At 45.2% G+C, this 26,583-nt stretch overlaps 1 protein-coding gene across 1 annotated transcript in view; it reads right to left on the bottom strand.

Moving 5' to 3' along the window:
* The window catches only part of DEAF1 (DEAF1 transcription factor), a 366,149-nt gene that overhangs the window by 238,178 nt on the left and 101,388 nt on the right, over nt 1-26,583 (bottom strand). Inside the window, 1 exon segment of the mRNA XM_029582224.1 lies at nt 10,252-10,317. Coding sequence (XP_029438084.1) covers nt 10,252-10,317 — 66 coding nt within the window.

Raw genomic sequence — 26,583 nt, 5'->3', positions numbered from 1 at the left:
TGCTTAAGTTCGGAGGAGAACCAGGGTTGCTTCTTTTTATGCATTGGGTTAATTGTTTTCACTGCTTTAGGGCAAACTTTATTTGCAATCGATTCTGTGATATTGTGCCATGACAGAAGGGCCGTGTTGGGGTTGGTGGTGTCCAGGTTGGGAAGTTCTTTGGAGAGAAGATCTTTGAGCGTGTCAGACGTACAAGTTTTCCTGAAGTGGATGGTGGAGAGGGGCTGAGGAGGCTGAGGATTCCCTTGAGTCGTGAGGGTTGTTGAAATCAGTGAGTGGTCTGACCAGGGAATGGGGGTACAGATCGGAACATTGTTGTATGAAATATTGGAGTTGACGAAGATGAGGTCGAGGGTATGACCTGCTTTATGGGTAGGTTTATCAATGATTTGTTTAAAGCCCATGGCTTCGAGTGTAGTGAGGAGCGTTTCGCAATTTGGGGTGGGCGGAGAGGCGTCAACATGGAGGTTGAAGTCCCCCATGATTATGGCTGGCGAGTCCATGTTGATGTGTGTGGCTATTATTTCTATGAGGGGGGAAGCATCGGAGTCTAGCAGTCCTGGTGGAGCGTATATTAGAAGGATTTGAAGATGCTTGGATTTAAAGAGACCTAGTTCAAGTTTGGTAGAGGTCGGGATCTTAACAGGTTGAGGATTGAGTTTGAATTCTTTTTTAGTGGCTAGGAGAAGACCACCTCCTCGTTTTTTTTGTCTGGGAATTGAGATTAGTCGTAGAGGTGTAACGGTAATTGATTTATAAGGGCAATTTATAAGGTAATTGATTTATAAGGGCAATTTATAAGGTAATTGATTTATTATGGAAAACAAAATTATCAGTTAAGTAATTTCTTCATTTCCTAGCATGTAGACAGATGACTCAGGACCAGTGAGATGTACCAAAGCTACTCCCCAACAGGGTGGGAGGCTGTCCACGGGCCAGTCAACATTGCACATGCAAAGACTGCATCTTCCCGGGACTGCACATCCAGATGATAAAACCTGGGAAAAGTGTGTAAGGAGGACTATGTCGCAGCTCAGCAGATATTGACGGGAGACAACAAACTAACCTCCACCCGTGATACTGCTTGAACCTTAGTGAGATGAGCCCTAACCTAAGTAGGCAACAGGTTTTCATCATTCACATACACGGCTGTGACTACCTGCTTAATCTAGCGAGCTATGGTAACCCGCAAAGCTAGAGCATCCTGCTTACTCCCGCCATGGAGGACAAAAAGGCGATCCGTCTTTCGAAAAGGTTCAGAATCCTCCGGATACCGCATGACAAGTCTCTTGACATCCAAGGAGCGCAAGAGGCTCCTCGGCACCCCTGACATTATCCACGGACAGCAAGGAGATGGACTGATTCAAATTAAAGTCAGATGCTACCTTGGGCAAGAAGGATGGAACAGTGCACAGCTGTAATGCCCCCGGACTCACCAGAAAGAACGGCTCTCGGCAAGACAAGGCCTGCAGCTCAGAAATTCAAAGCGCTGAACATATAGCCACCAGAAACACAATCTTTAAGAATCAACAACTGCAAGGAAAGGCTATGCAGCAGTTGAAACGTAGGACCTGCCAAAAAATCCAGCACCAAGTTAAGACCCCACGAGGGAACCGGTAACCTCAAGGGAGGCCTAAGATGCTTCACTCCCTTCAAAAAACGGATCACATCAGGGTGAGACGACAATAAATCGCCATTCACCTGGCCCCTGAAACAGGTAAGAGCCGCAACCTGCACCTTCAAGGAATTAAGGGCCAATCCTTTATTCAACCCATCCTGCAAAAAGTCCAGAATGAGTGGGATCTTAACCGAATGAGGAAGAACACTACATTCCTCACACTGGGCCTCAAAAACTCTCCAAACCCGCACATAAGCCAAGGAAGTGGAGAACTTGCGAGCACAAAGTAAGGTAGCAATTACCGCAGAGGAATAACTATGCTTCAACAGGCGAGCCCTCTCAAGGGCCAAACCGTAAGACAAAACTGAGGTGGATCCTCTTAACAGAAACATGTGCAGCAGAAGGCAAAGGGGAGTCTACACCAGGAGTCTTCGCAAATCTGCATACCACGGACACCTGGGCCAGTCCAGTGCTACCAGGAGTACTAGCCCCCTGTGGCCTTCAATCTTGCAAATCATCCTGCCCAGCAAGGGCCATGGAAGAAAGGCATAAAGCAATCTGTCTTCCGACCAGAACTGTATGAAAGCATCTATTCCCAGGAACCATGGATCTCTCCTGCGACTGTAGAATTGAGGAACCTTTGCATTGCGAGAAGTCGCCAGCAGGTCTAGGAACGGAAGAACCCAGTGATCCGCAATCAGCTAAAACGTCTCAGCTGACAACACCCACTTCTCCTGGATCCAGACTCTATGCTCTTATGATGTCTTTTCCTGCAACATGAGAGGCAGAGATCATCTGCAAATGAACTTCCGCTCATTCCACAAGTTAGTCTATTTCCTGTGACACTTGCTGGATCTTGGTTCCTTCTTGGTGATAGATATAGGCCACCATCGTCATGTTGTCCGACATCATGTGATCTGCTTGATATTACAGTCTGTGGCTGAACTGCAAGCATGCCAGCTGTACTACCCGGGCTTCCAGATGATTGATGTTCCAGCATGACTCTTTGGCATTCCAACGCCCTTGGGCCATTAACTCCAGACAATGAGCCCCCCAACCATGGAGACTCGCATCTGTCATGAGTACCGACCAGGACGGAAAGGACAAGGAAACTCCCTTTCTCAGATGATCCTCTTGCAATCACTAATGGAGGCAGGAGCAGACTTCCATCTGCAAATGGAACCGAACTGCATAGTCCTGAGACTGTGGTTTCCAACGAGACAGAGGAGCGCTGAAGAGAATGTACATGCATCTTCACCTGTGGCACCACTTCCAAGATTGCCAGCATCAAACTGAGCATCTATAGGTAGGACCACACTGTTGGGCTTATGGTGTTCATCAACTGACGCACTTGAGACATCAATTTCTGAATCCAAACTTCCAGCAGGAAAACTCTGTCCTGCCCCATGTCGAACCGGACCTCCAGATACTCCAACGACTGAGATGGCCAAAGATTGCTCTTGGTCAGGTTCACCACCCAACCAAGCTCCTGCAATGAGAAGATCACCTTGTGAGTCATCAGGCAGTTCTCTTCCTGAGACTTGGCTTGAATCAGCCAGTCGTCTAAATATGAGTGCACCAGGATCCTCTCTTCGCAAGGCCGCCGCTATGACCATCATAACCTTGAAAAATGTTCTGGGAGCGGTGGCTAGACCAAAGGGCAGTGCTCGAAACTGATAATGTTGCCCCAACACTGCAAAGTACTGATGTTCCAATCAGATGGGAATATGAAGGTAAACCTGTGACAGATCCAGGAAGGTCCCCCGACTGCACAGCCATTATCACAGAGCATAAGGTTTCCATGCAAAATGAGTCACCTTCAAATGACACTCGTCCCTCTTGAGATCCAGGATGGGACGAAAGATGCCCTTCTTCTTCGACACAACAAAATAAATGGAATATTGTCCCATACTTTCTTGAGATGTGGGCTCTGGAATCATAGCCCTCAGTCTGTGGGGAGTGGCAAAGGGACACTATGAACACATCCCGAGGAATACTGCAAAATTCCAGCGCATATCCTTCTCTTATCACCTCCAGGACCCATTGGTCCAATGTGATCTCAACCCACCTCTGATAAAAGAGAGAGAGACATCCCCCTATCTCTTGTTCCCAAAGGTGAGTCAGCATACTTTCATTGGGAAGTTCGGGAAGATCTGCCACCCGAGCCTGCTCCTCTATTGGGCTGTTAGTGCGAAAGGACTGAGACCTACTGGAAGGGTGAGTCCACTGAAAGGTCAACCTCTGTAGGGACGAAACTGCTTGGAACCCTGGAGATGAACCCTCATACCAAAGGGGCGCTGTTACTGCTTATCTTCCTGCAACCGAAGAACTGTAGATGCGCCCCACTTACTGGCCAGTTTCTCCAGCTCGCTCCCAAACAAGAGCGATCCTTTAAAGGGCAACTTGGTAAGATTTGCATTGGAGGCTTGTGTCAGCTGACCAATTCTGCAACCAGAGTTGACGCCTGGCCACTATCACTGAAGCCACTCCCCTGGCCAAGGTATGGAACAAATCGCAGCCTGCGTCTGTAAAAAAGGTAGCAGCGGGCTCCATAACTGCTCTGGAATTCCCTCCAGACTCAACAACCTCCTAAGAGAGAAGCAAATAAGATCATACCACTAGGGCACAACAGGAGGCAATCTGTAAATTCATCGCCTCAAAGGCTTGCTTAAGAATAGCCTCAATCTTTCTATCATGTACATGCTCCAAGGCCATTCCTCCCTCTACAAGGATAGTCGTCTGCTTAAAGACGGCACATACCAGTGCATCTGCTTTGGGAAAATGTAAATGCTCTCTCTCAGCTGGATCCAGGGGGTACAGGCCTTCTAATGTCCAACCCCCTCTGGGGCATCCCATTCCAAAATCAATCAATTCCTGAATGGCATCCATCACACAGAAAAAAACAAGAGGCTTTACATAAGGAAACCAAAATGGGATTCTTCCTTGGCTCTGACATAGCATCCAGGGACACCCAGCTGTTCAAAGTCTGGGAAATCAGGGCCGACAGTTCATCTCTATAAAAGTACCACAACATGGTTCGATACAGTTCCAGTCCTGGGGGAATTTCCCCATCTTCCAAGGAATCAGGATCAACCTCATCATCAGTGCGGTCTCACTGTATTCCTGTCGGGAACACCCGCAGGGAGCAGAGGCAAGCTCCAGCGCTTAAGCATAGGACTGGAAGAGGGAGGAGCCACTGGCGGGGGACTGTGCCTGAAGAAAACCTTGCAAGGCTTAAAGAAAAAGCAGTTGAATCCAGACCAAGCCCAGAAGGAGCTGTGGGAACTGGAGCTGTTCCCACAGCTTTGCCCTCACCTGTGGAGGAGCCAGTCAAGGTCTGGCATCCCTCCAGTCAAGGCCGTGACCAACCCATCATTAGAATGCAAGGAGCCAGGCTTAGCAAAATCCAAGGAAGACAACTCTCCCTGAGCGTCTGAGCAGCACTGACACTGGTTAGAAGCCAAGTCAGGCTGAGAAGCCCTAATATGAAAGGCAACACAACTAGGAAGACGCTTAGACTTCTTGTTTACCGGCACCATCCTGGCAGTAAACGTGCATTTGAACGGTTCTTGCTCAAAAAGGCTATGCGCACAAAAAATAAGTGCCGCAGAAGGAAATGCTGTAAGGCACATGCCCAACTTATCCGTCAAGTTAAGCCTGTGAACATTTTTAAACTTTTGCGCATAAAAGGAGCATCCAAATCCAAGCGCACTGCGCACACCGATGGTCTGTATTAGAGATGTGAATCGTGTCCTCGATCGTCTTAACGATCGATTTCGGCTGGGAGGGGGAGGGAATCGTATTGTTGCCGTTTGGGTTTTAAAAATATCGTGAAAAATCGTTAAAATCGTGAGCCAACCCCCTAAAACCCACCCCCGACCCTTTAAATTAAATCCCCCACCCTCCCAAACCCCCCCCCAAATGCTTTAAATTACCTGGTGGTCCAGAACGGCGGCAGTCCGGAACGGCCCCCTCAATTGAATCCTTTTGTCTTCAGCCGGCGCCATTTTGCAAAATGGCGGCGGCCATAGACAAAAACGATTCGACACAGGTCGTTCCGGACCCCCGCTGGACTTTTGGCAAGTCTTGTGGGGGTCAGGAGGCCCCCCCAAGCTGGCCAAAAGTTTCTGGGAATCCAGCGGGGTTCAGGAAGCGATTTCTTGCCGCGAATCGTTTTCCTTACGGAAAATGGCGCCGGCAGGAGATCGACTGCAGGAGGTCGTTCAGCGGCGGTCCAGAACCCCCGCTGAACGACCTCCTGCAGTCGATCTCCTGCCGGCGCCATTTTCCGTACGGAAAACGATTCGCGGCAAGAAATCGCTTCCTGAACCCCGCTGGACTCCCAGAAACTTTTGGCCAGCTTGGGGGGGCCTCCTGACCCCCACAAGACTTGCCAAAAGTCCAGCGGGGGTCCGGAACGACCTCCTGCATCGAATCGTTTTTGTCTATGGCCGCCGCGCTCGGAGCAGGGTGTCAATTACTGCCCCCGAGTATCCGCTCTTCCTCAGGCGAGTCCTCCCAGTGGCCAGACCGTAAGAGAGAATCGAGCTGGATCCTCGTGGAGGATTATTTATTTATTTTATTTATTTATTTCGGATTTTTATATACCGACATTCTCAATACAAGTATCGAATCAGGTCGGTTTACATATAACAAAACTTTCGCACAAAAGGCGTTACATGGAACAGCGTTTCTTAACATATAGATATTAATAATAAATTAAATCAGGATCAATCCCTGTTGGATTGATCCTGATTTAATTTATTATTAAAAATTATTTAATTTATTATTTAATTTATAATTTAATCCCTGTTGGATTAATAATAAATTAAAACAGGATCAATCCCTGTTGCAGCAGGTCTCTGTGTGGAGGTAGCGGGAGGGTGCTCCCTGTCAGCAGTCTTCACATGTCTGCTTACCACGGTTTTCTTGGCCAGTCCGGGGCCACTAGGAGTACTGGTCCCCTGTGGTGTTCTATCTTGTGGATGATTGTGCCCAATAGGGGCCATGGCAGGAAGGCGTATAACAGAGTCTCCTGTGGCCAGGTCTGTACCAGGGTATCGATTCCCTGGGACTGGGATTCCCGCCTGCAGCTGAAGAAACTGGGCACTTGGGCGTTGGATCGGTTTGCCAGGAGGTCCATGGTTGGTGTTCCCCAACGGTTTACTATCAATTAGAATGCTGTGGTCGACAGCCTCCATTCTCCTGGGTCTAGACTTTCTCTGCTGAGGTAATCCGCAGCGACGTTGTCTTTCCCGGCGATGTGAACGGCCGAGATCTCTTGAAGATTCGCATCCGCCCATGACATTAGGGGGTCTATTTCCAGAGACACCTGTTGGCTTCTGGTTCCTCCCTGACGATTGATGTAGGTCACTGTTTTGGCATTGTCCGACATTACTCTCCGACATTACTCAGAGTCTGTGACCGAACCGTAGGCACGCTAGTCTGACTGCCCGGGCTTCTAGGCAATTGATGTTCGATCCCGATTCTTCCTCGTTGTTGTCCGTGTCCCCGAAGGTGGGGCTTCTGGGCAGTGGGATCACTTCCCTGGGCATAGAGGGTCCCGGGATGTTGAGGTCCTCTGGTGGAGCTTGTGGCCGTATTATAGGAGGCCCCGGTTGCATGTGGATGAAGGTATGCAGACCTTTGAAGAATTCCACCCAGGAGATAGATGCTGGGTCTAGACTTAGGGGCGCCGTGTCCCTGGGAAGCCCCATTTGAGGGGGGGTCCCACTGTGCAATGCTAGATCCGGCATACTCTTCGAGAGGCTGGAACCCGGTATCAGCTGGGGAGAGCCATGAGTTGGATCCCCTAGGGCCTCTTCGCACTGTATACACAGGGCCGTGGCCTCCTCATGCTGTGCAGCTCTAATGTGGCATGCTGGGCAAAGGCCCTGAGCCTTGTGTTTCTTTTCCAGTGGTGCCATGGCTTGTGCACGTAAAATACAGTTATGCGCTCCGGTGCGTCGAAGTTGTGCGCTTAGGTTTGGTGCACGCTCAGAGAGATGTGCGCGCTGTTGTGCGCACATATCGAAGTTATGCGTCCGGCAAGTAAGCGCGTGGCTATACGCGTCACTTGTGCGCATGGTACTTGGGCGCACGGTACTTGGGTGCACGACGTTGTGCGCACATAAGAACATAAGAAAATGCCATACTGGGTCAGACCAAGGATCCATCAAGCCCAGCATCCTGTTTCCAACAGTGGCCAATCCAGGCCATAAGAACCTGGCAAGTACCCAAAAACTAAGTCTATTCCATGTTACCATTGCTAATGGCAGTGGCTATTCTCTAAGTGAACTTAATAGCAGGTAATGGACTTCTCCAAGAACCTAACCAATCCTTTTTTAAACACAGCTATACTAGGTATTTGTGCGCACGGCTCGCCTCTGTGCGCACGGATTGGAACAGCGGACAGGGAGGCGAACGGCTCAAAATGGTGACGGCGACCACCCGGGCAGTCAGACTAGCGTGCCTACGGTTCGGTCACAGACTCTGAGTAATGTCGGAGAGTAATGTCGGACAATATGGCGCCCACCTCGGAGGGTCTCCACGTGGGAGGACCCTCGGATCTGACAGGGGTCTAGCCCTGCTAGGGCAGATCAACCCTGTGGCACTGGTCCCGGCTGGCGACCTATGCAACTCCTCGAACTTCGGAGACTGGAGACTTTTAAATAGATTTCTACCTTACCTTGTCTCGGCGCTTCCCGGTCTCGTTCCGGGCGGTCTCCAGCTGCGGGGGGAGAGGGAAAATACCTTCACCGCCATGCTCGAAGTTGCACCCACTGCCTCTCAGCCTCACCCAATGTCGGGGGCTAGGTCCCCGCCGAGGATCGGCCGCCGGACCGAGGCTTACCTCCGAGGGATCGCGGAAATCACCTCAGGAATTCTCAACTGGGGAGGGATCCAATGGGTGTCACCGCAGGAGAGCGGGGCTCGTCTGTAGAGGTAAGGTTTCTTCTTATTTTTGGTTTTCTTTGGTAAAATTGCTCTAACGCTGTGCAAGCGTGCATAGAGTCCCTAACTGCTATGGAGACGGAAAATACTGAAGAGCTGCACTTCCTGCAGGGGTATATGTACTAGGGCTGACTTCAGATTGAAATCTGATCAGTCTCCAACTGCTATCAGGAGTACACTATACCCATTGGTCCTGAGTCCATCTGCTACATGCTAGGAAACTTCTCTTTTTTTTTTTTTTTTTTTTAAACCTTACCTGAGCTCAGCGCTTACCGGATGAGTACAGAGATGGTCTCTGGCTGCGGAGGGAGAGGGCATCACCGTCACGCTCGGCATCCTGCACCTGCTGCCTTTCAGCTGAACTAGTAGCTAAGTCCATGCCAGGAAACCCAGCTACCAGACCAAGGCACACCTCTAAGGGATCATGGAAATCACCTCAGGAATTCTCAACTGGGGGAAGGACCTTTTGGTTTTCTTTTCTTTTATTTAGAATTCAAATTTCTCCTTCCAAAAAACTCAAAGCAATACCAATAGGGAGATGCACGTCCACCATCTTCTGGAGACAGAGAATAATGGCAGGCTGGGATCACTGCAGGACTATATATATTGTGACATCAGCTTGCTCCATCTCCATCTGCTGGCTAGGGAGCATAAACCTACTGGTCCTGAGTCCATCTGTCTACATGATAGGAAAATTAAGTTAGGCACACAGTGCTGATTTCAAGCACTGGGGGCATAACCTAGGTGCCTACATTAAGATGAAAAAATAGCAGGCCTATGATTAGGCACCTGAGTTTTAGATGCCTAACAGCTACATTTACTAAGCCATGATAAGGCAATAATGTGCGTTAAACAACATGTAATGCGCATTAAACGCCATTTATCTCATGATATCTCCTTATCATGGAATTATCATGCAATATTTTCAATGTTCTCCTCCCCCTATGGCAGAGCTTCGCAAATCTGCCCTGGGGACCCCACAGCCAGTTGGGTTTTCAGGAAATCCACAATGAATATGTATGAGATAAATTTGCATATACTCAGTCTCCGTGTTATGCAAATTTATCTCATGCATATTCATTGTGGATCCTGAAAACCCATGTGACTGTGGGATCTCCAAGACAGAAAGCCTTGCCTTATGGAAATAAGTTACTTTGCATGCATAAAATTTCCTAATACACGCAAATCAGCTTATTCATAGGCAATTCAATGTAAGTAAAATAACTCAGCTGACAGAAAAAAGTCTCGATGCCCCCATGATGTTAGTTAAGCCCAAAAAGCTAACAAATGCGCCCCCCCCCCCCCCCCGGTGGCTCTTATGCGACCCCCACCCCCTGTAGAGATGGCAGCAACCCTCACTAGTTTAAAAAAAAAAATCTTTTAAAATGTGTGACGATGCCCCGCCCCCTCTTTGAAAATCGACATCTAGGAAATAAAAGATTTGTGATACTTCCCCTTCAAGATACCAACATTGTGCTCTCCAAACAAATATGACAAATTTGACAGTATCCATTTAATGTGCTTCCCCACACCCATGTATGGAAGAAAATTATACACATACAGTATGTGTGATATCAGAACCAAGGTGGACCGGACTCAGAATGCATGAACTACTAATTCCTCATGAAAACATCTAGCAGATAAACATCTAAGTTAATGTTTGTAAATAAGCAACCTACCAATGTCATGTCATCACAGCAAGCAGCACAGGTACAAGATGCAGCATGAGGATTCAGAATGCCATCCTGAAATCAGAATAAAAGTGAACAAATACACATATCCTTGAGAAAACAGTAAAAGATAAAACTACACAGAATAAGCCAGCAAATAAAGAGTGCAAGGCCCACCTAGTTAGTCCATTCTTCTTTCCTAGTGCAGTACTGCAGACCCCACTTGATTCCCATAACTAAGATGCCCCTTTCATTAAAATCATCCATTGTACCTGAAGACTGGAGTGTGACCAATGTAACCCCAATATTTAAAAAGAGCTCCAGGGGCGATCCGGGAAACTACAGACCAGTTAGCCTGACTTCAGTGCCAGGAAAGATAGTGGAAAGTGTTCTAAACATCAAAATCACAGAACATATAGAAAGACATGGTTTAATGGAACAAAGTCAGCATAGCTTTACCCAAGGCAAGTCTTGCCTCACAAATCTGCTTCACTTTTTGGAAGGAGTTAATAAACATGTGGATAAAGGTGAATCGGTAGATGTAGGGCATTGGATTTTCAGAAGGCGTTTGATAAAGTTCCTCATGAGAGGCTTCTAGGAAAAGTAAAAGTTATGGGATAGGAGGCGATGTCCTTTCGTGGATTACAAGCTGGTTAAAAGATAGGAAACAGAGAGTAGGATTAAATGGTCAGTTTTCTCAGTGGAAAAGGGTAAACAGTGGAGTGCCTCAGGGCTCTGTACTTGGACCAGTGCTTTTCATTATATTTATAAATGATCTGGAAAGGAATACAACGAGTGAGGTTATCAAATTTGCAGATGATACAAAATTATTCAGAGTAGTTAAATCACAAGTGGATTGTGATAAATTGCAGGAGAACCTTGCAAGACAGGAAGATTGGGCATTCAAATGACAGATCAAATGTAATGTAGACAAGTGCAAGGTGTTGCATATAGGGAAAAATAACCCTTGCTGTAGTTACACGATGTTAGATTCCATATTAGAAGCTACCACCCAGGATAATACTTTGACATTGTCGGCTCAGTGTGCTGCAGCAGTCAAAAAAGCAAACAGAATGTTAGGAATTATTAAGAAGGGAATGGTTAACAACACAGAAAATATCATAATGCCTCTGCACTCCATGGTGAGACTGCACCTTGAATACTGTGTACAATTCTGGTCACCACATCTCAAAAAAATATAGTTGCGATGAAGAAGGCTCAGAGAAGGGCGACCAAAATGATAAAGGGGATGGAACAGCTCCCCTATGAGGAAAGGCTAAAGAAGTTAGGGCTGTTCAGCTTGGAGAAGAAATGGCTGAGGGGGATATGATAGAGGTGTTTAAGATCATGAGAGGTCTTGAACGAGTAGATGCGACTCGGTTATCTACACTTTTGGATAATAGAAGGACTAGGGGGCACTCTATGAAGTTAGTAAGTAGCACATTTAAAACTAATCAGAGAAAATTCTTTTTCACTCAAGGCACATTTTTTGGAATTTGTTGCCAGAGGATGTGGTTAGTGCAGTTAGTATAGCTGGGTTCAAAAAAGGTTTGGATAAGTTCTTGGAGGAGAAGTCCATTAACAGCTATTAATCAAGTTTACTTAGGGAATAGCCACTGCTATTAATTGCATCAGTAGCATGGGATCTTCTTAGTGTTTGGGTAATTGCCAGGTTCTTGTAGCCTGGTTTGGCCTCTGTTGGAAACAGGATGCTGGGCTTGATGGACCCTTGGTCTGATCCAGCATGGCAATTTATGTTCTTGAGCTTTGTTTTTTGCCTCCAGGAGGGTATTCAATGGGCCCACCACTCTTTCTGTGAAGAAATGTTTTCTTATCTTACTCCTGAGTATCCCCCCAGTCAGTCTTATACCACCATCTCTTGCTCTAGCTCAGTGGTTCTCAACCTTTTTTCTGCCGGGCTACACCTGACAGATGGTTCTCACATGCGTGATACACTGACCATGTGACTATCACAGGGCTAAATGTAAACATGCACTCTGCATCCACAGGAACCTCCTCAACCCCCAGCAATGAGTGCAGAGCAGATCTAGGACATTACCCTGTACAACTCGCCATACAAAAAAGATATTCTGGTTCTGATGACATCCCAGTAAAAGCAAAACAAGTCCCTTTACTACCAGGCACAATAGCCTTCCTTATGAAAAGACAGTAATTTACCACTAATGCATGTCCTATTGAGAAACCACAACAAATAAGACTGATACAAATGCCTACATTTATTTATTTATTTATTTGTTTATTTAAAAACTTTTCTATACCGTCGCTAAGTTATATACCATCGCAACGGTTTACAAATAGGCACATAGACTAAGGTTAGTAAATCTAGGATATCGTACATTCTAACAGGTGCCAATAAAGTTCGGTTACAATTTCATAAATAAAATCATTATTTGAGTAATGTTGGTCAAGTCCAGGTATATTATTGAGTTACTATCTCTTTGAGATATTACTTCTTAAATGTAGGATTGAGTAAATTCATTCTCATCTGCATTACTCTGTACTTTCAGTCTCTACCCTCCACACTCTTTAGTGAAGGCTTTTTTTAAAGAGCCATGTTTTTAAATTTTTCTTAAAAGTTTTGAGATTATTCTGTAATCTGAGTTCAGGGGCATCGTGTTCCATAGTATGGGCCCAGCCAATGATAAAGCCCTTTCTCTCACTTGGGTTAATTTTGCTGACTTTACTGAAGGGATTGTTATTTATTTATTTATTTATTTTTATTTTTTCTAAACCGACATTCCTGTAGAGATACAAATCATACCGGTTTACATTTAACTTCAATTTCGCCTTAAGGCGGTACAGATAGCTACGTTTGAAAATAATAGGAAATTAACAGGAAGTGTAAAACTCTGGTCTAAACGTAGACTTATAAGATCAAGGGTGATTCTATAAACATGTTAGATAATAAGTTTATCCAAAACAAGAGAAATTGAAATACTCATAAAGTTAAAAGAAAGTAAAGTAGAGTTGTGTAGAAGGTGAGTTAGTAGTGCTTTGTTTGCTGAGCGGAGGTTTCTTTGTGGAACGTGTACTCGTAAGGCTGTGGTTAGCCAATCTGCTTCTTTATCATATATTAGTTTGTGTATGGTACATAAGGCCTTGTATTTTATCCTGTATTCGATGGGTAACCAATGTAAGTCTGCTAGAGTTTCGGTTATATGGTCCCTCCTCTTTTTTCCCGTCAGTATTCTGGCTGCAGTATTTTGAAGTATCTGGAGTGGTCTTATCGATGTGCTTGGGAGTCCTAGTAAGAGTGCATTGCAGTAGTCAGTGCTAGAAAAGATAAGTGTTTGCAATACTGTTCTGAAGTGGGCGGGTGTGAGTAATGGTTTCAATCTTCTGAGGACCATAAGTTTTGCGTAGCCTTCTCTTACTTTTATAGATATGTGTTGCTTCAGGTTGATTTCTGGGTCCATTATTACTCCCAGATTCCTTACTTTTTTGGCTAGCTCAATCTTTTGGTTATTTCTTAGGGTTATTGGTGTTTGAATGATTTCAGTATGTTTTCTCTCTAGGTGAAGGAATTCAGTTTTGTCAATGTTGATGACCAGTTCCATTTGGTTTAGTAATTGTTTAATTATGTCTAGGTACATGTTGGCTAGACAATGTTTTTTCAATTGTGTCGTCTATTGGTAGAATTAATTGAATGTCGTCTGCGTAAATGTAAAGTATTATCCCTAGGCCTGCCACCAGATGACATAAGGGTAGCATATATATGTTAAAGAGGGTAGCAGACAGCGCTGAACCCTGAGGTACTCCTGTTTCAAGTTTAAATTTTTCTGATAATGAGTTTTTTATCTGGACTTGAAAGAACCTGTTGGTTAGGTAGGATCTGAACCAGTTTATTGTTTTGTCACATAATCCAATTTCTTCAAGTCTTTTTAGTAGTAATCTATGGTTTACTGTATCAAAGGCTGCAGATAAGTCGAGCATTATAAGGATGTAATGTTTACTGTTATCAAAACCTCTTAGTATGTTGTCTGTTAGAGAGAGAAGTAATGTCTCAGTGCTGTAGTGTTTTCGGAAGCCGTGTTGAGATGGGTACAGTATATTATTATTGTCTAGGTCAGCGCTTCTCAACCGGTGTGTCGCAACACACTAGTGTGTCGCCAAACACCGCCAGGTGTGTCGCGTCTCCCGGTGTCCCACTGCCCCATTGTACTTTCCTTCTCTCTTTTTCCAGCCCCCGCGGTCCAATTGAAAGCTTCCTTTCTTCCTACCCCCACTGCCCAATGGGAAGCCTCCTTCATTTTGCCTTCCCCTGCGCAGGCCAATCGGAAGCCTCCTCCCTGCCAGTGGTAGTAGGAAGAAGGGAGGAAGCCTTTGATTGGCCGGTGAGGCAGGCATGGCACTGTCCGGGAGTGGGGTGGGAGGAATAGCAGTGTAGGACCCCGACGAAGCAAGGCCGCTACGGGAGCCCATCCCCGTAGCGGTGAAGAGAAAACCCGACCCCAACGGTGCAAGGCCGCTACGGGAACCCAGCCCCGTAGCGGTGAAGAGAAAACCCAACCCCAACGGTGCAAGGCCGCTACGGGAACCCAGCCCCGTAGCGGTGAAGAGAAAACCCGACCCCAACGGTGCAAGGCCGCTACGGGAGCCCATCCCCGTAGCGGTGAAGAGAAAACCCGACCCCAACGGTGCAAGGCCGCTACGGGAGCCCATCCCCGTAGCGGTGAAGAGAAAACCCGACCCCAACGGTGCAAGGCCGCTACGGGAACCCAGCCCCGTAGCGGTGAAGAGAAAACCCAACCCCGACGGTGCAAGGCCGCTACGGGAGCCCAGCCCCGTAGCGGTGAAGAGAAAACCCAACCCCGACGGTGCAAGGCCGCTACAGGAGCCCAGCCCCATAGCGGTGAAGAGAAAACCCAACCCCGACGGTGCAAGGCCGCTACGGGAGCCCAGCCCCGTAGCGGTGAAGAGAAAACCCAACCCCGACGGTGCAAGGCCGCTACGGGAGCCCAGCCCCGTAGCGGTGAAGAGAAAACCCAACCCCGACGGTGCAAGGCCGCTACGGGAGCCCAGCCCCGTAGCGGTGAAGAGGAAAACCCGACCCCTAGCGACGAAGAGGAAACCCGACCTCTGACTGAGGCGCCCATCCCCGTGGCGCCGAATAAAGAAGGCCCGCCGGATTAAAGCCACGGCGGAACCGGAGCCTATCCCTGCAATGAAGGAAGAAGTTATTTTTGGTGAGAGCTGGTGTGTCTGTGTGTGAATGGGTGCCTGGGTGAGAGCTTGTGTCTGAGGGTGTGAATGAATGCCTGGGTGAGAGCTTGTGTCTGTGGGTGTGAATGGATGCCTGGGTGAAAGCTTGTGTCTGTGGGTGTGAATGGATGCCTGGGTGAGAGCTTGTGTCTGTGGGTGTGAATGGATGTCTGGGTGAAAGCTTGTGTCTGTGGGTGTGAATGGATGCCTGGGTGAAAGCTTGTGTCTGTGGGTGTGAATGGATGTCTGGGTGAGAGCTTGTGTCTGTGGGTGTGAATGGATGCCTGGGTGAGAGCTTGTGTCTGTGGGTGTGAATGGATGTCTGGGTGAGAGCTTGTGTCTGTGGGTGTGAATGGATGTCTGGGTGAAAGCTTGTGTCTGTGGGTGTGAATGGATGTCTGGGTGAGAGCTTGTGTCTGAGGGTGTGAATGGGTGCCTGGGGGAGAGCTTGTGTCGGAGGGTGTGAATGGGTACTTGGGGGAGAGCTTGTGTCTGTGGGTGTGAATGGGTACCTGGGTGAGAGCTTGTGTCATTGGGTGTGAATGGGTGCTTGGGTGAGAGCTTGTGTGTAGGGGTGTGAATGGAAGCCTGGGTGAGAGCTGGTGTGAATGGGTGTAAGAGCTTTTGTGTGTGATTGAGAGCTTGTATATAAGAGAACATGAGTGTGATTGAGAGAGCGAGACTGGTCAGGGAGGTGATGTGTTTCTGTGTGAGAGAGAGAAACTGGTCAGGAAGATGACTGGTGTGAAAGAGACCGAGACTGGTCGTGGGGTCTATTTGGGTGTGTGTGTGTGAGTGACTGGTTGTGGGTGCTAAGGAAGAAGATTGAGGACAGAGCTTCAGCAGCCCTTGCTGCTTCTGGTTAGTGCTATTGGCCTGGAAGGGAAAGGAGTAGGAGAGTTGCTGGAGAAGGTAAGTAAAGGTGGCTTTTTAAATTTATTTTTCTTGATTGACTGCCATTTTAATTATTGGGTATTATGCGATGTCTGCTGTTTTGAAATATTTTATTGATATTTGGACATGTTTTAATAATTTTTATGAGTATTTAATTGAATATTATTCTGTTCAGCAGCTGCTTTGTAACATTTTTGTTATAACTTTACAATGATTTCTGTGTGGGGCTCTGTAGCAGCTTGGCTTATTCTGTTTTCCCAATAGGAAATGTTTTAGTGTTTAGGGCCTGGTTTAATAGTTGTATTTCTTAGATAGGGTTGTTACTGTTTGCATGTGTTCCGTAATACAGGTGTAACTTTGTGCAGGTTAGTTTGTGTGCATTATTGCAAATCCTGAGTCTGTTAGGTGCTATATTTCTCTTTCCATTTCTCCAGGTTCGCACTGTATGCAGAGTGGCTTTTTTGGTTTTCCGTTCCAGTTTCTGTCTCCATATTTATAATTTGTGTTTTTTCTGTATTTGGTGAAGGTCAGTTCTGGGTGTGTGACCAAAGTGAGGTGTTTTACTAGCATGTAGGCATTTGTATCAATCTTATTTGATGTGTTTTCTCAATAGGATATGCATTAGTGGTAAATTACTGTCTTTTCATAAGGAAGGCTATTGTGCCTGGTAGTAAAGGGAGTTTGTTTTGCTTTTACTGAGATGTCATCAGAACCAGAATATCTTTTTTTTGTATGGTGAGTTGTACGGGTTATGCCCTAGATCTGCTCTGCACTCATTGCTGAGGGTTGAGGGGAGTCCTGTGGATGCAGAGTGCATGTTTACACTTAGCCCCGTGATGGTCACATGTTCAGTGTGTCACGCATATGAGAACCATTTGTCAGGTGTGTCCCAGCCAAAAAAAGGTTGAGAACCACTGGTCTAGGTGTTCAGCTAGCTGTTTCTGTACTGTTTTCTCTATTAATTTTGCTAATAATGGGAGGTTTGAGACTGGACGGTAGTTAATGAGGATTAGTGGGTCACTGTTTTTCTTTTTGATGATTGGTTTAATGATTGCCCCTTTTAGTGTATCTGGCATTAATCCTTCAGTTAGGGATAGGTTTATGATATTAGTTAGTGTTGGGGTTACTACATTGGTAATCTTTTTTATCTCAGTTGTTGGTATTGTATCAATTTTATGTGGAGCAGGGTTTATATTTTTTATCATTGATTCAACTTCTTGTTCTGATATTTCTATAAATGAGGACCATATGTTAACATCTCTCTTTTGCATTATGATTACTTGTTTGCTGTTTTTTGGGAGTTTGTTTCTCAGGTTTAATATTTTGTCACTAAAAAATTTAGCTAATTCATTGCATTTTGATTCAGGAAGACTTTGAGGTGATTCTTGTTTGTCATTTGTGAGATTTGTTACTATGGAGAATAAGGTTCTTGGGTCATTGGCAAACTTTTCTATTTTATTGGAATAGTATTCTTTTTTAGTATTAAGGATCAGTTGTTTGTAGGAGGCTAGATGTTTCCTGAATTTGGTTAGGTTTTAAATTGTTTTGTGTTTTCTCCAGTTTTTTTCAAATTTTCTGAGCTTTCTTTTTGCATCTTTTATTTTTGCATTATGCCAGTGGTTATTTTGTTTTGTTTCTTTGATAGTTATTGTTTTGATGGGGTTTATTTCATTGGCTATTTTCTTGGTTGAGTCTAACCAGAGTTCCGTAGCTGAGTTACAATCATTAAGTGTTATGTCTTTTAGTTCTTCTTCTAATTTGTCCTTTAGTTCATCGTTGTTATAGGGTGGTCGATATTTAAATTCTATGGGATTATGAGTTTGTATGGTCTGGGGATTGAGAATATTAATATTGGACTGAATAAGGAGGTGGTCAGACCAAGGAATTTGTGTGTAGCTTGTTGCTAAGTGCTCTAGATAGTTGCTATTTATGACTGTTAGATCAAGTGAGTGTCCGGCTCTGTGTGTTGGTTTATCGGTTATTAGTGAAAACCCTAGTGCTGACATTTATTTATTTATTTATTTTAAATTTTTATATACCGGAATTCCTGTATGCAATACAAATCAGTCCGGTTTACAAGTAACGAAAGAGGTTGCCCTGGTCTGGGAAGTTAGACCTGGGTTTTTTTTACATAGAACATGGAACAATAACAATAAACCATTGAACATTATTACGAGTAACATAGAATGTAACAATAGCATTTAACAGATTTAACCTTTTTTACAAAGAACTTTAGTAGCGAATATGGTCTGCAGTAGACGGTTATATAAAGGTGAATAATGACTGTTAGAATTGCGAATAAGCAAGTACGGTATGAAAATTAAGTGGCAAGGTGTTGGTGACACCCTGCAATGGTTGGATCTGAAAGTCAGGAGGAGGTGCCTATTGGAAAGCTTGCCTGAAGAGCCAGGTTTTTAACCTTTTTTTGAACTCTAGTAGATTGGGTTCGAGTCGAAGGTCTGGTGGGAGCGCATTCCATTGGTGTGGTCCCGCAGTGGAGAGTGCTCTTTTTCTTAGTGTTGATTTGGCAGGAGCTGCGGCTAACGTGCCTTTGTAGGCGCTTCTGATGGGTCTGGAAGATAAGTGTGGACGAAGTTGGGTTTGTAGAGATATAGGTGCGACGTTATGAATTGCTTTATGAATGATGGTTAATGTTTTATATAGGATTCTCTGTTTGATGGGTAGCCAGTGGAGGTTACTCAAGATGGGGGTAATATGGTCTCTTCTCTTCGTGTTGGTTAGGATTCTGGCTGCGGCATTTTGTACTATCTGTAGGGGTTTGATGCTGTTGGAGGGGAGGCCAAGTAAGATTGAGTTGCAGTAATCAAGTTTCGAAAAAATAATGGATTGAAGAACGAGGCGAAAGTCATTGAAGTGAAGGAGTGGCTTTAGTTTCTTTAGGACCTGTAGTTTAAAGAAGCAGTCCCTGGTGGTTGTGTTTATGAATTTTTTTAGGTTAAGTTGATTGTCCAGCCATGCTCCTAGATTCCTGACGTCAGCAGAGAGCTCAATGTTTAAAGATGTGGTTTGTGTCAGGTTAGGTGTGTGGGTGTTCGGGTTGTGTGAAATCAGTAGCAACTCTGTTTTGCTGGAGTTTAGAATCAGGTTCAGGCTGGAGAGTACTTGTTTAATTGGTTGAAGACAATTCTCCCAGTAGGCGAAGGTTTTTTGAATAGATTCTGTGATAGGGATGAGGATCTGGATGTCGTCTGCATAGAGGTAATGAGTAAGTTTGAGCTGTGATAGCAGATGGCAGAGGGGGAGGAGGTAGACGTTGAACAGGGTGGGAGAGAGGGAAGAACCTTGAGGTACATCTTGGTCTGATAGGATGGGGTTAGAATCCTTGTTATTAATTCTGACCTGGTAAAACCTGTTTGATAGGAATGATTTGAACCAACTGAGAGCTGTGCCTTTAATTCCTATGTTTGATAGTTGTTCTAGGAGTTGTGAGTGATTTACCGTGTCGAACGCTGAGGATAGGTCTAGTAGGACCAGTAAGAATGATTGTTTTTTCTCCAGGTTCAAAAGTAAATTATCAGTGAGAGAAAGCAAAAGTGACTCTGTGCTTAGTGATTTTCGAAAACCATATTGTGCAGGGGAGAGAATGTTGTATTCCTCGAGATAATCGGAAAGTTGTTTATTTACGGCTTTTTCCATCAATTTGGAGATCAGGGGCAGGTTTGCAATGGGTCTGAAGTTAGCTGGGTCCGTTAGTGATGCATTTGGTTTTTTCAGTAGGGGTTTGATGATTGCAAGTTTTAGTTGGTTAGGAACTGTGCCCATGGCCAAAGAGGTGTTGATGATTTCTGAAATAGGTTTTGCGACGGTGCTAGGGATGGCAGTGAGCAGATTAGTAGGGAGTGGGTCCGATGGATGTGCAGATGGTTTAATTTTTTTAAGTAAATTTTCAATCTCCATGGCGGATGTGGGCTCGAATGACTCTAGTCTAGAATTCAGAGTGGGTTGGTATGAGCTATGAGGTATTGGTAGAGTTTGATGGGTTGTGAGGGAGCTAGTAAGGTTTGAGATTTTTGTTTTGAAGTAGGTGGCTAATTCGTTGGCCTTGCTGAGCGCTAGTTGGTCTGGAATGGATGGTGGTGTCGGTTTGGTGAGAGATGATACGTAAGAGAATAACGCTTTAGAGTCGAAGATGAAGTTATGAATTCTTTTTGCATAGAAGTCCTTTTTTGTTTTGTGTATGGCGTTTCTGTAGGTGTTAAGGGTGGCTTTGTAGTCCAGTCTGGATGTGGGTGTAGGGTTGATTCTCCAGCTTTGTTCTTTGTTTCGTAATTTTTGTTTTAGGGCTTTGAGTTCCGGGGTGAACCATGGTTTTCTGTTGTCTCGTGCCGATTGGATTACTTTTGAGGAGGTTGGACAAAGTTGATCCGCTATTTTGTTCGTGAGTTTGATCCATGAGGTGGTGGCTATGTTGGCGTCTGAGAGGTCTATTTGTTTGAGATCTTTGGAGCAGTGTTCTGTGAGTAACTCCAGAGAGCATGGTTTCCTGAAATGAATGGTGGTTTTGGAGATGTTTGGAGGTGGTGAGTTTTTCATTTTGAGGGTTGTGTCTATGATCTGATGGTCTGACCAGGGGATTGGTGTGCAGGTGGGATTGGTATGGATGGACCAGCTATCATTGATAAATATGAGGTCTAATGTATGACCTGCTTTGTGGGTGGGCCCGCTGATTATTTGTGAGAATCCAAGGTGACTGAGGGAGGAAAGGAAGGTTTCGCAGTTAGTAGATTGAGGGATGGAGTCCACGTGAATGTTGAAGTCTCCCAGTATGATGGTTGGTTTGTCTGAGTTTAGGTGTTTGGCTATCATCTCTATTAGAGGGGAGGGGTTAGCCTCTAGAGTTCCTGGTGTGGCGTAGATGAGGAAAATTTGTAGATGTTAAAATTTGAATATGGAGCATTCAAGATTTGAAGTGGCGTATGATAGTTGTGGGGTTATGCCCAGTTGTTTTTTTGCAGCAAGTAGAATTCCTCCTCCTTTCTTTTTTGGTCTAGGTATTGAGAAGAGGTCGAAGGATTGTGTAGGTAATTGGTTAGTTAATGATATGTCCGTGGGTTTTAACCAAGTTTCTGTTATTGCACATATGTCAGGGTTGTTGTCAATGAGGTAATCATTGAGAAGGTGCATTTTTTTGGAAAGTGACTGTGCATTGAATAAGGTTAAAGTGAATAATGAGAGGCCTAGAAGTTGTGTAATGGGAGATGTCATGATGTTGATGAGTCTTTGTTGTCTGGGTGTCTGAATGGGGTCTGGTGGAGAGTTATTTCTGAGTTATAAATATGGACATGGCATCCATTAGTGTCTGGCATGTGTTAGAAAGGGGTTGGATGTCCATGTGTAGATTAAAGTCACCTAACACTATGGTAGGTTTAGAGGTGTTTAGATGTGTTGTCAGAAACTCGATTAGTGGTGACATATTTAGCTCTAGTAAACTGGGAGGGCAGTATATAAGGCATATTTGTATATTGTTAGTGTTGAAGATGGCAATTTCATGGTTAGGTGGGGTATTATTGGGATTAGTTTAGATTTAAAAGCTTTTTCAATAATTAAAATACCTCACCTCGGTCACACACCCAGAACTGACCTTCACCAAGTACAGAAAAACCACAAATTATAAATATGGAGACAGAAACTGGAATGGAAACCCAAAAAAGCCACTCTGCATGCAGTGCGAACCTGGAGTAATGGAAAGAGAAATATAGCACCTAACATAGTCCCAGGATCTGAAATAATGCACACAAACTAACCCGCACAAAGTTACACCTGTATTATGGAACACACTCAAAACAGTATCAACCCTATCTATGAAAAGGTAACACTAGAAATATTAAACCAGGCCTTAAACACCAATACACCTCCTATTAGGAGAACAGAACAGGCCAAGCTGCTATAGATCCCCACAAAGAAATAACTGTAAAACTATACTAATAAATGTTATAAAACAGCTGATGAACAGAATGACATCCAACAATTAAAAACTCATAAAAATTATTAAAACATGTCCAAGTATAAATAAAATATTTCAAAACAGCAGACATCGCATAATACCCAATAATTAAAATGGCAGTCAATCAAGAAAAATAAACTTTAAAAGCCACCTTTACTTACCCTCTCCAGCAACTCTCCAACTCCTTTCCCTTCCAGGCCAATAGAACTCACCAGAACCAGCAAGGGCTGGTAAAGCTCTGTCCTCACAGTCCTCTTCCTTAGCACCCACAACCAGTCACACCCCCCTCCCCTCCCCAATTAGACCCCACGACCAGTCTCAGTCTCTCTCACATCATTCATCTTCCTGACCAGTCTCTCTCTTTCACATGGAAACACATCACCTTCCTGACCAGTCTCTCTCTCAGTCACACACATGCTCTTATATACAAGTCCCAATCACACATAAATGCTCTCGCACCCATTCACACCAGCTCTCACCCAGGCACCCATTCACACCCACACACCCAAGCTCTCACCCAGGCACCCATTCAAACTCAAGCTCTCACCCAGGCACTCATTCACAATTCACACCTACACCCACACACATACACAAGCTCTCACCCAGGCACCCATTCACACCCAAGCTCTCACCCATTCATACCCACACACACAAGCTCTCATCCAGGCACCCACATTCACTCAAGCTCTTACCCATTCACACAAGCTCTCACCCAGGCACCCATTCACACCAGTTCTCACCCAGGTATCCACATAGACCCACACATATAAGCTCTCACCCAGGCACCATTCACACTAGTTCTCACCCAGGCACCCACACACATCAGCTCTCACCCAGGCACCCATTCACACCCCCACACACACCAGCTTTCACCCAGGCACCCACAGACTCAAGCTCTCACCCAGGCAGCCATTCACAACCACACACACAAGCTGTCACCCAGGCACCCATTCACACCCACGCATACAAGCTCTCACCGCCAAACCTCTTCTTCCTTTGCTGCAGGGATGGACTCCAGTTCCACTGCGGCTTTACTCCAGCAGGCCTTCTTTTTCGCTGCCACAGGGATGGGCTCCCATGGCAACTTTGCTTGTTCATGATCGGGTTTCTTCTTCGCTGCCACGGGGATGAGCTCCCATGGCAGCCTTGTTTCGTCGGGGTTCGACACTGCCATTCCTCCCAGCCCACCCCTGGGCTATGCGATGCCCCTTCTTCCTGCCTCACCAGCCAACCAGAGGCTTCCTCCCTTCTTCCTATTCCCACTGGCAGGTACAAGGAATGAGGCTTCCAATTGGCCTGCGCAGGGCAGGAAGAATGAAAGAAGCTTCCCACTGGGCAATGGGGGCAGGAAGAAAGGAGACTTCCCATTGGCCTGTGGGGGCTGGAAAAAGGGAGAAAGGAAGTACAACAGGGGCAGTGGGACACCGGCAGCCGCGACACACCTGCCGCTGCTTGGCAACACACTGGTGTGTCATGACACACTGACTGAGAATTGCTGCTCTAGATCTTCCTCTCTTTCAGGCATCTCAGAAGAATTGAAAGATAGCACTACTTTGAAAGTGAGATTTTAGACTGAGATGGGACCGCATTCCAGTTTTATGTGTAATAAATGAGCACATTCCTCTTGACACTGACAGACAGAAAGGGACCATGTAATAACTATGCAAACCCAAAGAGCTCCAGAAACAATTATTTTCTGATTTCTTCTCCATTTAGAAGCCCTATTTGTATCTTTTCTGCAGCACCCACAATAACCGCCTTCAGAGTAATCTTGCACTTTACAACACTGTCAAGGGAAGTGAAAAGAAAAGCTGTGCAGATGCTGCTCTGCTCCAGGTACCAAGAGTCCAGCTTACCCTCTGCATGGCAGTAAAAGCATTCTGGCATGGAAACCCAAAAAGCTAAGCACTGAGGATTAGAAAGGGGTTTGGCATTGCCTATATTTCTTCTGTGCCAGTCTGGCCATTCAGGACCTCCAGCTCAGATTTGCTCCCTTCACTATATTTTTATCCATTCAATGAAGATCTGAAGCCTAACCTTTTTTCCCCCATGGTCAAGGTCAAGGTTCCCAACTGACAGGGATCCACAGAATGTTCCTCTTGCTGCAGCATCACAGGAAAGCAGCTTCCCATTCTGTTTCCCCATCCCTCAGCCATTCTGGCAATTTCTTGCCAGTCGTGGCTTCCTCTCCTCCTCCACCTTCTTCCAACAGCTGCTAGCCTCCTGCTGTCTCTCCATCGGCAGGCTGCTGTCTTCCCCTCTTCTCTTCCTCACCCTATTCCTCCTCCCACAACCACTAGCTCCATCTCTGTTAGCAGCCCACACGTCTGCCTGGGCTCCATGTCAGGGGCAGATTGCTTTTGTCCCACTGATTCAGAGCTGGCCAGCTAACTTACAAAGTATATTCAGCAGCACGGCAAAGCCATTGAATATCCGTGTGTACCTGACCGCCTAGCTGGATACATTCTAACCGGACTAAGTCTAAACCTGCTATTGGGCACGTCTAAGTCATGCGGATAATTCATTCCGCCCCCATCTGCCCAATACGAGCCCACAACTTATGAAGCTAAGCAGCAACCGCAGAACATAGGCACATATTCAGCAGCTGCTACTTAGTCGCATAAGTTCCACTTATCTGGCTAAATATGCTGAACACTATTTTATCCAAAAAATAAAGCAAAGAGGAAGGAAGAACTGAGTGGAAAGCAAATGAAAAATGAAAAAACATTCACTCACACAACAAAAATTAGAAAACATTTTAGTTAAGGAACTATTTAAAACTAAGATTTTCAATTCAGCTGACTCGTTGCGTTCAGGAATCCCTACTTTCAAAACAGTCCATGGTATGCCATTTGTATGTATAAATGGGCGCACAGAGACGTATGCCAGGATTTTATAACCTGTTTGGCGGGAGTCACACAGTTTATAAAACACCATGAGCCCAATACTCAACACTCTCTAGCTGGTTACGTAGTGACATATCTGGCTACGTTCAGCGGTCACCACTTATTTATTTATTTATTTAATATTTTTCTATACCGGCTTTCACGACTAGTAGTCGCATCAACCCGGTTTACATTTAACATTTAGTGTAATGAACATAAACTAGATGAACTGAACTGGTGCAGGAATAGCAGTTACAATAAAACAAGGAAAAATACAACTGGGAGAGGAGGAAGCAAGAAGAAAAATATAGCAATAGGTACAAAAAAAAAAACAAAACAAAATTACAAGATAATATTTACAATATGTACAAAATTAAAGTCAAGACTAAAGGTGGTCATGGGCTGGAAAAATTGAGGCTAAAATAGGAAGAGTATGATGAATAAGGCAGAGTGATGGTCTTTACACTGGGATTCTGGTAACATGGGATAGCCTGATTGAAGGGTAAGGTTTATATGGATCAATCAGAGATCTGATAGGCTTTTTTTATCCAGTTAAGTTAACTCCTTAACTTATCCAGTTAACTCTGTTAACTCCTTAACTTATCCAGTTAACACTGGATATCCAGTTAACTCCTTAACTTATCCAGTTAAGGAGTTAGCCGGATATCCAGTGGGCGCTAACTTAGCCGGATAAGTAGCGATTTTCATTCTGCAATGGAGCAGATCTAACTTAGCCAAATATAACATATTTATAACTTTTTGACGAGATATTCAGCAGCCTACCCGTGCTGATGAATATTCCAGATAAGAAAGCCAGATAAGTTTTAACCAGCAACTTACTTAAATGTTTTGTTTTGAACATCTATCTCCATGTATTTCTTCCCTAAGAGTACGTACAATGTTTCAGTATGCGCGTTTATTTGTAATGCAGGGATATGCACACTTTCTCACCCATTTAATAACCCTAGATGTGCATGTGTTACATGTATAATAACCCAGAATTAAACACGGGACAGGTATTTTATAAAGTGCATGCATACTCTGCTTCTGAAAATACCTGTGCATGTATTTGGCATCACCAATTTCCACATATCTCCACCAGTTCACCCCGAAGTTCACCAGATCACCTGGAGTCTCCAGCACTTCACTCTGAATCCCCCACCAGTCCACCAAGACCTTCCACTCAAAAACCATAGACAAAAGATAAGTCCAACTTCACTAGCGCCAGTCAATTAGTAAGTGTAAAAGTGGTGCCGAGTGATTGGAGGACAGCGGTGGTGGTCCCGCTTCACAAGAGTGGGAACAGAGAAGAGGCTGGTAACTACAGACCAGTTAGCCTCACTTCGGTGGTAGGAAAAGTAATGGAGTCACTGT

Source organism: Rhinatrema bivittatum, chromosome 17 (genome assembly GCF_901001135.1).
Source record: "Rhinatrema bivittatum chromosome 17, aRhiBiv1.1, whole genome shotgun sequence".
Taxonomy (NCBI): Eukaryota; Metazoa; Chordata; class Amphibia; order Gymnophiona; family Rhinatrematidae; genus Rhinatrema; species Rhinatrema bivittatum.
Note: the sequence above shows the minus strand (reverse complement) of the source record. Positions and strands in the feature narration are given on the sequence as shown.